The sequence below is a fragment of the Nerophis lumbriciformis genome, linkage group LG01 (assembly GCF_033978685.3).
Source record: "Nerophis lumbriciformis linkage group LG01, RoL_Nlum_v2.1, whole genome shotgun sequence".
NCBI lineage: Eukaryota > Metazoa > Chordata > Actinopteri > Syngnathiformes > Syngnathidae > Nerophis > Nerophis lumbriciformis.
Window position 1 is genome coordinate 14052187 of NC_084548.2, and position 16793 is coordinate 14068979.

The 16793-nt window shown below is 41.1% G+C and overlaps 1 protein-coding gene across 2 annotated transcripts in view; it reads left to right on the forward strand.

Moving 5' to 3' along the window:
- The window catches only part of acot7 (acyl-CoA thioesterase 7), a 115677-nt gene that overhangs the window by 10271 nt on the left and 88613 nt on the right, over window positions 1-16793 (forward strand). For both annotated transcript variants that reach the window (XM_061975694.1, XM_061975684.1), the window contains exon 3: window positions 7111-7267. In XM_061975694.1, coding sequence (XP_061831678.1) covers window positions 7111-7267 — 157 coding nt within the window. The remainder of the gene's footprint in view (window positions 1-7110; window positions 7268-16793) is intronic.

The window sequence follows — 16793 nt, forward strand, 5'->3', positions numbered from 1 at the left end:
GGGCCTTCTCCGCTCCGTAAAAGTGTCCATCTCTTTTTTTTTTTTTCTTCTGTTGTGGCATATGCAGCAGGTGCCTGCTCGTTTTTCGTATGTGGGTAACAACATTTAACTATGTATATATATTTCCGAATTGGTTTAACTGCCACCCGCCTGAATCTATTTAAAATCTAATTTTTTTTTATTTCAACCGCCCGACCCGACCCGACCCGACCCGCGGATAAAATCTAATTTTTTTAAATTTCATCCGCCCGATCCGCGGATAATCCGCGGACTCCGCGGTTGTGCCCGCAAACCGTGTATCTCTAATATATATATATATATATATATATATATATATATATATATATATATATATATATATATATATATATATATATATATATATATATATATATATATATATATATATATATATATATATATTAGGGATGTCCGATAATGGCTTTTTGCCGATATCCGATATTCCGATATTGTCCAACTCTTTAATTACCGATACCGATATCAACCGATACCGATATCAACCGATACCGATGTATACAGTCGTGGAATTAACACATTATTATGCCTAATTTGGACAACCAGGTATGGTGAAGATAAGGTCCTTTTTAAAAAAATAAATAAAATAAAATAAGATAAATAAATTAAAAACATTTTCTTGAATAAAAAAGTAAGTAAAACAATATAAAAACAGTTACATAGAAACTAGTAATGAATGAAAATGAGTTAAATTAACTGTTAAAGGTTAGTACTATTAGTGGACCAGCAGCATGCACAATTATGTGCGCTTACGGACTGTATCCCTTGCAGACTGTATTGATATATATTGATATATAATGTAGGAACCAGAATATTAATAACAGAAAGAAACAACCCTTTTGTGTGAATGGGAGTTTTTTTGGGTTGGTGCACTAATTGTAAGTGTATCTTGTGTTTTTTTATGTTGATTTAATACAAAAATAACAATACAAAAAAACACGATACTGATAACGAAAAAATCGATGCCGATAATTTCCGATATTACATTTTAAAGCATTTATCGGCCGATAATATATATATGTGTGTGTGTGTGTGTGTGTGTGTGTGTGTGTGTGTGTGTGTGTGTGTGTGTGTGTGTGTGTGTGAGTGTGTGTGTATATATATACAAACGTTTGTATATATGTATATATACAGGTAAAAGCCAGTAAATTAGAATATTTTGAAAAACTTGATTTATTTCAGTAATTGCATTCAAAAGGTGTAACTTGTACATTATATTTATTCATTGCACACAGACTGATGCATTCAAATGTTTATTTCATTTAATTTTGATGATTTGAAGTGGCAACAAATGAAAATCCAAAATTCCGTGTGTCACAAAATTAGAATATTACTTAAGGCTAATACAAAAAAGGGATTTTTAGAAATGTTGGCCAACTGAAAAGTATGAAAATGAAAAATATGAGCATGTACAATACTCAATACTTGGTTGGAGCTCCTTTTGCCTCAATTACTGCGTTAATGCGGCGTGGCATGGAGTCGATGAGTTTCTGGCACTGCTCAGGTGTTATGAGAGCCCAGGTTGCTCTGATAGTGGCCTTCAACTCTTCTGCGTTTTTGGGTCTGGCATTCTGCATCTTCCTTTTCACAATACCCCACAGATTTTCTATGGGGCTAAGGTCAGGGGAGTTGGCGGGCCAATTTAGAACAGAAATACCATGGTCCGTAAACCAGGCATGGGTAGATTTTGCGCTGTGTGCAGGCGCCAAGTCCTGTTGGAACTTGAAATCTCCATCTCCATAGAGCAGGTCAGCAGCAGGAAGCATGAAGTGCTCTAAAACTTGCTGGTAGACGGCTGCGTTGACCCTGGATCTCAGGAAACAGAGTGGACCGACACCAGCAGATGACATGGCACCCCAAACCATCACCCAACCATGCAAATTTTGCATTTCCTTTGGAAATCGAGGTCCCAGAGTCTGGAGGAAGACAGGAGAGGCACAGGATCCACGTTGCCTGAAGTCTAGTGTAAAGTTTCCACCATCAGTGATGGTTTGGGGTGCCATGTCATCTGCTGGTGTCGGTCCACTCTGTTTCCTGAGATCCAGGGTCAACGCAGCCGTCTACCAGCAAGTTTTAGAGCACTTCATGCTTCCTGCTGCTGACCTGCTCTATGGAGATGGAGATTTCAAGTTCCAACAGGACTTGGCGCCTGCACACAGCGCAAAATCTACCCGTGCCTGGTTTACGGACCATGGTATTTCTGTTCTAAATTGGCCCGCCAACTCCCCTGACCTTAGCCCCATAGAAAATCTGTGGGGTATTGTGAAAAGGAAGATGCAGAATGCCAGACCCAAAAACGCAGAAGAGTTGAAGGCCACTATCAGAGCAACCTGGGCTCTCATAACACCTGAGCAGTGCCAGAAACTCATCGACTCCATGCCACGCCGCATTAACGCAGTAATTGAGGCAAAAGGAGCTCCAACCAAGTATTGAGTATTGTACATGCTCATATTTTTCATTTTCATACTTTTCAGTTGGCCAACATTTCTAAAAATCCCTTTTTTGTATTAGCCTTACACAATATTCTAATTTTGTGACACACGGAATTTTGGATTTTCATTTGTTGCCACTTCAAATCATCAAAATTAAATGAAATAAACATTTGAATGCATCAGTCTGTGTGCAATGAATAAATATAATGTACAAGTTACACCTTTTGAATGCAATTACTGAAATAAATCAAGTTTTTCAAAATATTCTAATTTACTGGCTTTTACCTGTATATGGAGATGGAGAAGCAGCTGGAAGGAGAATTCCACTGGCCAAAGTAAATGCTGCACATTATTATTATTACATTACTTCATAAAACTACCATAGCAGTTTTATGAAGGAGGGGAAAGGGGGGGCGAGAACCAATGACATTAATTACAGTTAATTTCAATGATATACTTTGATTTCAGACACATGTGTTTTGAGTTAAGAGCACAGAACCATTTAAGATAGTAAATTGAGGCACTACTGTACACTGCTGCTATACAAGCTCTACTTTGACTACTTTCAAGTACGTCCAATTTCGACAGTAGTCCGTTTTAGGGGCGGCATGGCGTAGTGGGTAGAGCAACCGTGCCAGAAACCTGAGGGTTGCAGGTTCGCTCCCCGCCTCTTACCATCCAAAAATTTAAAAAAAATAAAAAAATAAAATCGCTGCCGTTGTGTCCTTGGGCGGGACACTTCACCCTTTGCCCCCGGTGCCACTCACACCGGTGAATTGAATGATAGGTGGTGGTCGGAGGGGCCGTTGGCGCAAATTGCAGCCACGCTTCCGTCAGTCTACCCCAGGGCAGCTGTGGCTATGAAAGTAGCTTACCACCACCAGGTGTGAATGATTGATGGGTTCTACATGTAAAGCGTCTTTGGGTACTTAGAAAAGCGCTATATAAATCCAAGTTATTATTATTATTATTATTATTGTTTTGTAAGTTAATATTTTACTTTGACCTAAAGAAATTAACATTTTATACTACCGTGTTCGTCTTGCCTGAAACCTCTTGTTTTGTTTTGTTTTGTTTTGTTTTGTTTCACCTTTCACCCAGTGAACTAACCCTGGTTGGAATTGCATCATTTGATCCTTGTCTCACCTTCAACAACATTCTGATGATGTCTTACCTTTTTGCTTCTTCCTGCAGATGTGACATGCAACATACAGTACACACCTGTTTCAATCAAATACTGTGCCATTCCATTCCATTCCATACAATTCCTATAGAAACTATAATACATTCATCATCCGGTTATTTAAACTCATAATTAAAGGACCCAAAGGACAAAAGATGTATCTGTTGCAGACATCATGGTACCAGACATCCTCTTCAGATCTTAACTAGTCATGTTTCTTCCCCTTCTGTGGTAATTGATAGTGATGCCTTGTGTTGGATAAGCCCGTTTACATCGCGGTGTGGTGGCGGGTAGACCGGGGTGTAAGACCAGCTAACATGCTAAATCTGTAATGCGTCTTAGACAGCTCCCCGTAGCTTGTAGGCCATTTAGGGCTGCTACAAACTGGGCCACTTAGCTCAATACAGCTCATTCAGACGGGGGCTAGGTTAGCTCCGCTAGTTTAACAGCTAGCTAGCTAGCTGAAAGTGAAGCGGTGAACCAAAGAGGGCAAGTGCTTTCTAAATTTGATAAGACTACGAAATGTGTTGGAGAACCGTCTGTGTGATCTTCTCACGTCAGCCAGCAGGGGGTGAGCAGCCATCTGTTCTGGTCAATGGACAGCATTTAGAGATTGTACAACAATTTAAATATCTCAGAGTAATCTTTGATTCACTCTTAACTTTCATAGACCATGTTAAAAAAATAACTAACATTGATAAATTCAACTTGGCAAACTTTAAACATATAAAACCAGACTTGGCAGTAGTCTGTAAAAGTTTATATGCATACTATGATATTTGGTCACATTAACTATTGCCACACGACTTGGTCCCCCACATCTTTGAAGCCACTCAAGTCTCTGTTTAAGAAAACACTTAAAACTCTATACAGGAAGCACCTGCATTATCATTATTATAACATTGTAAGTAAGTATAATAGTTTACATTTTGAGAGCTATCAGAAGTTTCTGGATGCTTCTGTTATTTTTCAAAGTTCTAAATCAGGGGTGTCAAACTCATTTTAGATCGGGGGCCACATGTAGAAAAATCTACTCTCAAGTGGGCCGGACTGGTAAAATCACGGCACAATAACTTAAAAATAAAGACAACTTCAGATTGTTTTCTTTGTTTAAAAATAGAACAAACACATTCTGAAAATGTACAAATCATAATGTTGTTTTTTTTTTACACTTAACTGTTAATAGTACTCTATCTTTATTTGTCGTTATTTATACTTTCTGAATAAATTATGTGATGATGTAAATCATGTTCATCAGTCAACTCATCGGTGTTAATTTTCAATCTATCAAGATAAAAAAATAATATCAAAATCAAATTACAGGATGTTATTTATGTAGTTTGCTCATTTTCCCTCGACTGGCCGCGACCCCGAAGGAAATAAGCGGTAGAAAATGGATGGATGGATGGTGCGCTAACATGTGGTTTATTTTTGTTTTACATATGTAGCATAATCTACAAAGATACAAAGAATTGCTATTGTGACATCTAGTGGACACATTTAGAATAGCAGTTTCTTTCATTCAAAAATGTTGGCTCATTTTTATACTTCGCAAACTCATCCCGCGGGCCGGATAAAACCCGGCCGTATGTTTGACACCCCTGTTCTAACTGGACATGCTCTTCCACCATTAAATGGATTTTAAATATAAAAACAACAACATTGGAGTCAGAACCGGAGCACTAACATTATGGAATACTTTACCGGAGCACATAAGAAACCTGTGGGACCTCCCTGACATTTAAAAGGGTCCTAAAAAAATCGGTTGAAGTCAAACCAGTCATGCTTCCATAGATTAACCTCTCCTTGGACTATGTCTTTTAAAGGTCAGATTATTTGTACCTGTGGTGTTAATGTTTGTCTATTGTGTCCATAGTGTCTATGCGTTCGTGTATTTCAACCTGCCTTATGACAGGTTGCTGACATGTTGATTAATATGTACTGTCCTAATTCAAATATATAAAGAATAGTAAATAAGGCTATGAAATATCTCGAACAGGGGTCGGCAACCTTTACCAGTCAAAGAGCCATTTTGACCAGTTTCACAAATTAAAGAAAACAATGGGAGCCACAAAAATCTTTTAAAATTTAAAATGAAATAACACTGCATACAAAGTTTTTTTTTTGCTTTGTGCTATGTATAAACCAAGGGTCTCAGACACGCGGCCCACACCTTAATATTAAAATTGATTGTTAGTGCGGCCCACGGGTTTAAATGAATGGCGCTTGACAGCGTCATACTTGTCAGACCCTCCCGATTTATCCGGCACATTACGAATTTCAGGGCATTTGTTCTCTCGAACATGCCGTGATGGTACAGCATTTAGCGCCCACTACAACCAGCGTGCCGGCCCAGTCACACGTTGTATTGGGTTTCTGCATGCTCACGTAAGTGACAGCAAGGCATACTTGGTCAACAACCACACAGGTTACACTGACGGTGGCGGTATAAAAAACTTTAACACTCTTACTAATAATGCGCCACACTGTGAAACCACACCAAACAAGAATGACAAACACATTTCGGGAGAACATCTGCACCGTAACACAACATAAACACAACAGAACAAATACCCAGAATCCCATGCAGCCCTAACTCTTCCGGGCTACATTATAAACCCCCGCTACCAAACCCCGCCCACCTCAACCACGGACAGAGGGGGGGTTGATGTGTGAGGGAGCAGGGTTGGGGTGGGGGCGGGGTTTGCTGGTCGCAGGGGTGTATAATGTAGCCCGGAAGAGTCAGGGCTGCATGGGATTCTGGGTATTTGTTCTGTTGTGTTTATGTTGTGTTAAGGTGCAGATGTTCTCCCGAAATGTGTTTGTCATTCTTGTTTGGTTTTGGTTCAAAGTGTGGTGCATTATTAGTAAGAGTGTTAAAGTTGTTTTATATGGCCACCTGTTGACCAAGTATGCATTGCTGTCACTTACGTGTGCAAGCAGAAGATGCAAACAACAAGAGACTGGGCTGGCACGCTGTGTATACAGATTGTAGAGGTCGATAAATGCTGTACCATCATGGCACGCCCTTATTATTATTGTAAGGGTGAAAATCAGAATACTAATCCTGGGAGTTTTCTGCGAGAGGCACTGAAATCCGGACGTCTCTCGGGAAAATCGGGGGGGTCGGCAAGTATGCAGCTGAGCCGCATCAGAGTGATCAAAGAGCTGCATGCGGCTCCGGAGCCGCGGGTTGCCGACCCCTGATCTAGAAGCACACAAAATACAAAGTTAGCACTTAGCTTTGACGACAATAATGGAGTACGAAGTAGGACAGCTGAACCAACAGCAGTGTGAACAAGCAGCAGCGTGAATAACTTTTTTTTTTCTTTATCGGAAAAAAATAAGGAGTTCTGTATAACGCAATCTCGGGAATAACGTGATTTTTTTTTATAGCACCCCAACGGCCGCATCATATTGAACTTTGAGTGTACTTAATACTGTACATGTCGTCTCTAGGACCGCTGTATGGCAGCGTTGGTGCGGGTGGAAAAGACGGAGTTCTTGTACCCGATGTTCATTGGGGAGGTCGCCCACGCCACCGCTGAGATCACGTTCACCTCTCAGCACTCTCTGGAGGTGCAGGTCAAAGTCATGGCTGAGAACATCCTCACAGGTAACTTGTCTCGACATGATTCTTTCCCTGGAAGACTGTATTCCTTTCTAGATATGATTATTATTTACATTTGTGTACTTGCTGCCACACAACAATGTTCACCTTTTACCTCATTCTCTTCTTGCCTACGTCTTCTGGCAGGAATACAAAGAATGACAAACATTCATGAGAGATAGCCAACACAATTGAAACACACGCACGTACACACAACCACATTGGTGACATTAGCTACTGTGGTGCGGACACTCAGCAGTACACTATTTCCAAACAAAATGTGGACTGTCACAATTTATCTTCTAATAATGTTTTAATTAAACTGTTTGTGTTATTGTAAAAGGATTTTTTTCTGGCGATGTCGCTTGTTGCTAAGTCGAATTTATTCAACTTACCGTATTTTTCGGACTATAAGGCTCACTTAAAATCCTTTTTTTTCCTCAAAACTCGACAGTGCGCCTAATAACCCGGTGCGCCTAATGTAAATTATAAGTTTGGTTGAGCTTATCCACCTCGAAGCAATTTTATTTGGTATATGGTGTAATGATAAGTGTGACCAGTAGATGGCAGTCAAACATAAGAGATAAGTGTAGGCTGCACCGTTTGATGGGCTTCAACATACAAGTAGGGCAGCACGGTGGATGAGGGGTTAGTGCATCTGCCTCACAATACGAAGGTCCTGAGTAGTCTTGGGTTCAATCCCGGGCTCGGGATCTTTCTGTGTGGAGTTTGCATGTTCTCCCCGTGACTGCGTGGGTTCCCTCCGGGTACTCCGGCTTCCTCCCACCTCCAAAGACATGCACCTGGGGATAGGTTGATTGGCAACACTAAATTGGCCCTAGTGTGTGAATGTGAGTGTGACTGTTGTCTGTCTATCTGTGTTGGCCCTGTGATGAGGTGACGACTTGTCCAGGGTGTACCCCGCCTTCCGCCCGATTGTAGCTGAGATAGGCTCCAGCGCCCCCCGCGACCCCAAAAGGGAATAAGCGGTAGAAAATGGATGGATGGAACATACAAGTATTATTATGGCGTTTGTATAAGGTAAGACATATCTGGCGTTTTGTTTTACAATATTATGCAAAAGCAACTTTTCTTACCTTCTGGTACTTGCTGATCTGTATTTGGGATCTGCATAAATCCTGAAAAATTGCGCGCGCAGTCCGTATCGACACCGTAGTCGATAAGCTTCTTCTTCTTCTCTATCTTTTTGTTATGGGACATTCATCCTCCGCTGTTGCCATTTCTAATATAAAGTAGTGTAAAGTTCTTACTTATATCTGCCAGTAAACTCGCCATGAAAGCGCTAAAACATACCGGTGTAGTGAGTTTACATTATTCACCCAAGGAACTTTAGTTATTACAGAGTTCCGGTCGGACGTTTTTTTTACCGCGCACATTTCTGGTGTTGTTGTTTCCAGATGAGAAGATGCTGCTCCGTTATTGATTGACGTAAAGTATGAATGTCATTAAAACGGTTAGCTGCATCTTTTGACACTTCTTCCACTCCCGACCTTGCACGCTACACCGCTACAACAAAGATGACGGGGAGAAGACGCTGCTGAAGGTGAGCCTCGTAAATAAGGCCGCCCAAAAAACGGGGCATCTGGAAGCGACTGTCAAAAAGCGGCTTGAAGATGATCTGTAAAACATAATCTATGCAACATTTTGACCAAAGAAACACCATTACATGTTATGTAGACCACAAGGAAGTGTTTTCGTTGAGAAAAAATAAAACTAATATCACTCCTTTAATGCGCCCTATAATCCGGTGCGCCTTATATATGAAAAAAAGATAAAAAATATACCATTCATCGGCAGTGCGCCTTACAATCCGGTGCCCCCTATGGTCCGTAAAATATGGTAGTAATATTTTTCATATTACATGTGTCCACTACGCTGTTTGGACAACTAGGCACATCACATGGACACACTAAGGATTATGAGACACGTTTATATACAGTGGTACCTCAAGTTAAAGTTAAAGTATCAATGATTGTCACACACACACTATAGGTGTGGGGAAATTTGTCCTCTGCATTTGACTAGGGCTGCAACTAACAACTAATTTGATAATCGATTAATCTGTCGATTATTACTTCGATTAATCAACTAATAATTGGATAAAAGACACAAACTACATTTCTATCCTTTCCCGTATTTTATTGAAAAAAAACCCAGCATACTGGCACTATACTTATTTTGATTATTGTTTCTCAGCTGTTTGTAAATGTGCAGTTTATAAATAAAGGTTTATTAAAAAAAAAAGAAGAAAAAAAAAATAGGAGCCGTTGCGCATGCGCATAGCATAGATCCAACGAATCGATGACTAAATTAATCGCCAACTATTTTTATAATCGATTTTAATCGATTTAATCGATTAGTTGTTGCAGCCCTACATTTGACCCATCCCCTTGTTCACCCCCTGGGAGGTGAGGGGAGCAGTGGGAAGCAGCGGGGCCGCGCCCAAAATCATTTTTGGTGATTTAACCCCCAATTCCAACCTTTGATGCTGAGTGCCAGCAGGGAGGTAATGGGTCCCATTTTTATAGTCTTTGGTATGACTCGGCTGGGGTTTGAACTCACAACCTACCGATCTCAGGGTGGACATTAAGTTGCAAGCACAAATATGAGTTACAGTATAAGTATCCCCGCCATTAGTGGGCATAGCAAATGTCACAGTGGACTCAGTAAGATCAATTGGTCTTACATGCTGGCGATAAACCTACTCAGTGGCCTAGTGGTTAGAGTGTCCGCCCTGAGATCGGTATGTTGCGAGTTCAAACCCCGGCCGAGTCATACCAAAGACTATAAAAAAATGGGACCCATTACCTCCCTGCTTGGCACTCAGCATCAAGGGTTGGAATTGGGGGTTAAAACACCAAAAAATTATTCCCGGGCGCGGCCAACGCTGCTGCCCACTGCTCCCCTCACCTCCCAGGGGTGATCAAGGGTGATGGGTCAAATGCAGAGAATAATTTCGCCACACCTAGTGTGTGTGTGACAATCATTGGTACTTTAACTTTAACTTTAACATGCTGGCATTAACTTTAACGTTGTCTTTCTAACCATGAAGAAAGAAAGTGAGAGACAGTGCTGGGAAGAAGAAGTGGATGATATTCATTGGATCACAAAAATAAATCATCAAAAACATGACAGAGCGTGTCGCCAACTTGGCAAAGTAGTACAAGCATATCACTGCTAGTCTGCACTATACTGAAGCAGTATGAGTCTAACGCCAGCCAAATATATCAATATAGTAAATGGCGGACATTTATCCAGGAAAATATAGAAAAACTGCTAATGGTTTGTTTGACGGAGAAGCAGCTCAAATGAGATACCTTAGAAGTCTGCTCTCCAAAGTAGTAATGTACATGTTGTTAGTAGTACATTCTATTAGATTGGTTTTCATACAATATTTCTGATCTAAAAGTTTGTTTCTCTTTTCAAAAGGCATGTTACATGTTAAAATGGTGCTGTTTTTTGAGGCTTAGAGGGCAAACACCAGTTGCATTGATTTTAAATGAATTTCAATGGTCAGCTTTGACTTGAGATACTAGTGTTTTGAGTTAAAAGCTCTGTCACAAAACTAATTCACCTCCTAAATTGAGGTGCTACTGTAATATTTTTGCAACTGAATCACTGCTCATGTATTCAATATAAAATACTGTATATAGAAAGAAAACAGCACCATCTGGTAATCTAATTTTCAGTGTGTTTTAATGACCCAGGTAGGTCATATAACGTTTCATTCTAGTCATTGGCAAGACTGTAAGACACTGTGTTGCTTTTTGAACACTAGAGGGCAGCACAGACACAGTAACAAACCCTCTCTGCATTTGTGAGGTCATACTTTTGTCATTTGAATAGTTTATGCATAGCCAATGATGCAATCTGCCTAGTAGATGGTCTGCCATAAACACACAACACACACACACACACACACAATAAGCCCTGCAACATTCACAGCTTCAATGCACATTAATGTACATTATTTGCGATTGCTCTTAGCTTGGAGTCCAATTCAACAGTTTTTGTATTTTTCTAACGAACAAAATAGATGGTGCTGTAGGAACACGTCTGTCTTTTAAACATCCAACATCCAGTAGAGAGGGAGGAAAAAGTGCAACAAGAGAAGAACGAGACATACCCTAACCCTAAACAGACACACCTAGCAGTATGTTGATTAGCACGGTGGTCGCGCACTGAATGGTAGAAGAACAACTCAGGGTGGGAAAAGGATGGAGAGAAGGATGAAGGAGGTGTGAGAAACAAAAGAAGTATCCCCTAGACGTCCGTTGCCCTAGCAACAGGCTTGTACTGGTTGGTTGGCTGGTTGCTGGGTTGGAAGCAGGTTGACTGAGGTGCAGTGGAGATATGAGATGACAAGTAAAGACCAAGCGTACGTTCAGAACTTATGCTGACACGGATATGAGTGAAGGCCCAGTCTACTTTTATGTACCTAATAGGATTATTGTATTGTTGAATTCAACTAAAATAAAGTAAAACCTTGTGAAAGACACATAGTGGAGAAGGAACAGGAAAGTGTTGAGTGATATTCGTATAGGTCCTGCCAGAATTCGTAAGAGTTGACATCATTTAATAAGTCAAATTTCTGTTTCTATGGTTCTTATCACACTTTTCTTCGTAGCCATAGCCATATACTGTACGTGCCTCCAGTGTTTATGCATCCTCCAAACCCCTTTATTCACATTTTAAAGGTATTAATCAGTGCTTCTCATGTTTTTTGTTCCCATAACCTTTATATGGCTAATACTAAGATCTCGTAGCCACTTGTAGCCCTCCTCATAATGATTCCCACTCTCTCCAAAATCAGCCCTTCCATCCACTTCATGCAGTTTGTTCTCGTCAGCACCGTCAATCTTCTCTTCTGCGTTTTGTCTCTTCTGCAAGAGCTAAGTGGTTTACAAAGGACCGCAATAGAGCCAAAGACAATTAAATTTGTTTATTAATTCTTTAGATTTGGGTAGCACAGGGATTAGTGCGTGTGCCTCACAACACAAAGGGCATGAGTTTGATCCCTGGGTTCGGGGTCTTTCTGTGTGGAGTTTGCATGTTCTGCGTGGGTTCCCTCCAGGTACCTTGTTTTCCTCCCACCCCCAAATACATGCGCTTGGGGATAGGTTGATTGGCAACATTAAAATTGGCCCTAGTGTGTGAATGTGAGTGTGAATGTTATCTGCCTATCTGTGTTGGCCCTGCGATGGGATAGGCTCCAGGGACAAGCGGTAGAATATGGATGGATGCATTCTTTAGATCAGTGATTCTCAACTGGTGGGTCGCAGGTCTGTGCCTGGTAGAGATGAGATCGTCACGAACGAGTCGAGTCCTTTAAACTTCTCTTTAAAGTGATCAATTTGCTCTTGCAAGCAGTTCTTCCTCTCACATCTCAATAAATGAGAATATGGTGTAAAAGTTCAGGAGTTTAGGACACAGGTCAAATCCATTTTTTTCCCCATACTGTACAGCAGGGGTGTCAAACTATTTTCTATTAAGGGCCTCATCACAATTATCGCTGTCTTCAAAGGGCCACATGTAAGAGTGAATATATATTAATATAAATTGCAACTGTTTTTGATTTATATATATTTCACAGATTGATGGATAACTTGACATAATTTTAAAGTGTAGAACGTACATTTAACCAGAAAGTGTTTTTTTATTTCCAGGTCACATATATGACATAGTGGGCCACGTAAAATTAATTGGCGGGCCACATAAAATGACATGTCGTGCCACTTTAACTGATGTGGAGGGCCACATAAATGATGCAACAGGCCACATTAGAATTATGTAGCGTGCAACGGTAAAATGATTGGACAGGCCACAATACAATTATGTGTCAGGCTACAATAAAATGATGTAGTGAGACACATTTGTTATGTGGCATGCCTCATTAAAATTATGGGAATGTTAAAAAAAAAAAAAAAAAATTTAATATAACATTTAAAAAATGAGCTAATTATGATAACTGTGCTGTCATATGTTATATCTTGTTGTCTTATTACATTTGCATATATAGTAGGCTTTTTTTTGTTACAACCTGTAAGGCCAGGCCATTCTTTGTTGTTAGTTTTTGGGTGTTTTTCTTGGGTTTTTGACTTCACGTTTTGTTTTACGCTCTTATTTTGGATCTGCTTCCTATTTTGTTTGTATTTTGTTTGCACAAGCTTTACTCTCTTTCCGAGCGCTTCCCTCCTCACCTGCGGCTTGTTTGCATTGATTGTCTCACCTGGCGCTGGAGGGCTATTTAAGCCAGTCTCTTTTTCTCTGTTGCGTGTGGGATCATTCCAAATGTTTGGTGTTCAGAGGATCGTTCATGGTTTGTGCCATTTGTCACTTTTTGTTTTGTATTTCTTTCACGTTAGCTATCTTTAGTTATTTTTCTTGCACGTCTTCATTGTGCTTGCTTTGTGCATGTCCATGTTGCACTCTACCTTAGATTTTTGGACCTCCTAGACCAGGGGTCGGCAACCCGCGGCTCCGGAGCCGCATGCGGCTCTTTGATCACTCTGATGCGGCTCAGCTGCATACTTGCTGACCCTCCCAATTTTTCCTGGAGACTTCCGAATTTCAGTGCCTCTCCCGAAAATCTCCCGGGGCAACAATAAGAAGGGCGTGCCTTTAGCGTCCGATTTTACACTATCTGCGTGCTGGCCCAGTCACATGTTGTATGCAGGCTCTGCCCTTCACACTTAAGTGACTGCAAGGCATACTTGGTCAACAGCCATACAGGTCACACTGAGGGTGGCCGTATAAAACAGCTTTAATACTGTTACTAATATGCACCACACTGTGAACCCACACCAAACAAGAATGACAAACACATTTCTGGAGAACATCAGCACCGTAATACAACATAAACATAACAGAACAAATACCCAGAATCCCATGCAGCACTAACTCTTCTGGGCTACATTATACACCCCCGCTACCACCAAACCCCGCCCCCCCAACCCCGCCCACCTCAACCGACGCACGGAGGGGGAAGGGGGGAGGGGGGGTTGATGTGTATAATGTAGCCCGGAAGAGTTAGTGCTGCATGGGATTCTGGGTATTTGTTATGTTGTGTTTATGTTGTGTTACGGTGCGGATGTTCTTCAGAAATGTGTTTGTCATTCTTGTTTGGTGTGGGTTCACAGTGTGGCGCATATTAGTAACAGTGTTAAAGTTGTTTTATGCGGCCACCCTCAGTGTAACCTGTATGGCTGTTGACTAAGTATGCATTGCAGTCACTTATGTGTGTCTGCAGAAGCCGCATACAACATGTGACTGGGCTGGCACGCTGTTTATACAGCCTTTAGAGGGCGCTAAAGACAGTGCCATCACGGCAGGCCCTTATTATTGTCGTTTTGGTGAAAATCAGCAGACATTCGAGAGAATAGTTGCCCTGAATTTTGGGAGTCTCCTGGAAAAATTGGGAGGGTTGGCAAGTATGACACTGTCAAGCGCCATTCATACGGAACTCGCGAAATAACGTCTCGCGGGCCGCGTGTCTGGTTTATACATAGCACAAATTAAAAAAAAAACTGTATGCAGTGTTATTTCATTTTAATTTTCAAAAGAGTTTTGTGACCCCCATTGTTTTCTTGAATTTGTGAAACGGGTCAAAATGGCTCTTAGAGTGGTAAAGGTTGCCAACCCCTGTCCTAGACATTAAATACCCAATTACCTGCACTTTGCAGGTAATTGGGTCATGACCTCCACAAAGAGCATTCCTAACACTTTGCATGCAGTTGCAATTCCAAGATGTTAGATGGCAGTAGTGTATAGACCAGTCCTTCTCAAATAGGGGGGTGGGACCCCCTGGGGGGGCGCGGTGCAGTGCCAGGTGGGACGCGTGTGACCTCGGAACATGCATTTTTTGCTGTACCAGGACATGATAAAGCGTATGTAGCACTTTGCTTCACTGTAACCATGATAAGAGACAATGAAAGGCTGGTGTGTTTATTTTAATGTTAACAAGCTTACAATGTTATGCAGAGGTATAGTTGGAACACTTTTGTAGACAAATTACACTGTTTATAGTCACTGTGGAGGGTGGGGGTGCGTGAACATTTTTTTTCTGCCAAGTTGGGGGTTAATAATAATAATAATAATCATTTAGAAGCACTGGTATAGACTATGGTGTGATGTCTAACCAGGAAGTAGTCTTTGCCATGAAGCTGAATGTGCCAGTCCTGTCTTTTGTTGTGCCCTACAGTGTTTATACTGTAAGCATTGTGCTTATTACACACTTGCTGGTTGATTGTGTTGTGCATCTTAGTTGTACCCGGTAGTTACCAAATAAATAAATGTTTCATTATCAAATTACCTACATATACAGTAGGTACGAGACACGCATACAGCTGGTTGGCTTGTTGAAAATTAGTAGCGCAGTCCGAACAGCCCACGTAATGTAAAATATTGCAAGTGAATTGACTGAATTTCCTAGCAAATTCCTACTTTTTCATTTGTGTTTTATCTTAAACTATGTGTGTTTTACATGCTACGTGTACTTTTAGCCTTCTGTATTTACTAATATAATTGTATTTGTCTTAAAGTATAGATCAAAATTGGCAACCATAAATCATGAAGCATTTAGAGGCCTACTGAAACCCACTACTACCGACCACGCAGTCTGATAGTTTATATATCAATGAGGAAATCTTAACATTGCAACACATGCCAATACGGCCGGGTTAGCTTACTAAAGTGCAATTTTAAATTTCGCGCAAAATATCCTGCTGAAAGCGTCTCGGTATGATGACGTCAGCGCGTGACGTCACGGATTGTGGAGGACATTTTGGGACAGCATGGTGGCCAGCTATTAAGTCGTCTGTTTTCATCGCAAAATTCCACAGTGTTCTGGACATCTGTGTTGGTGAATCTTTTGCAATTTGTTCAATGAACAATAGAGACAGCAAAGAAGAAAGCTGTAGGTGGGAAGCGGTGTATTGCGGCCGACTGCAGCAACACAAACACAGCCGGTGTTTCATTGTTTACATTCCCGGAAGATGACAGTCAAGCTTTACCGTTGGGCTGTGGAGAACTGGGACAACAGTGACTCTTACCAGGAGGACTTTGAGTTGGATACGCACGACGCGGTACCGTGAGTACGCATGCAGCTGCGGCTTCCAAACATTTGATCGCTTGCCCGTACGTGCGTGCAGCTATGTGCATGTCACGTACGTAACTTTGGGGACTTTGGGGAAATATATGTGCTGTATGAACTTTGGGGAGGTGAACGGTACTTTGGGCTGTGGGATTGAGTGTGTTGTGCAGGTGTTTAAGTTGTATTGGCGGGTTATATGGACGGGAGGGGGGAGGTTTTGTTATGCCGTATTAATTTGTGGCATATTACAAATAAGCCTGGTTGTGTTGTGGCTAATAGAGTATATATATGTCTAGTGTTTATTTACTGTTTTAGTCATTCCCAGCTGAATATCAGGTCCCACCCGCCTCTCACAGCATCTTCCCTATCTGAATCGCTTCCACTGCCCTCTAGTCCTTCACTCTCACTTTCCTCATCTAC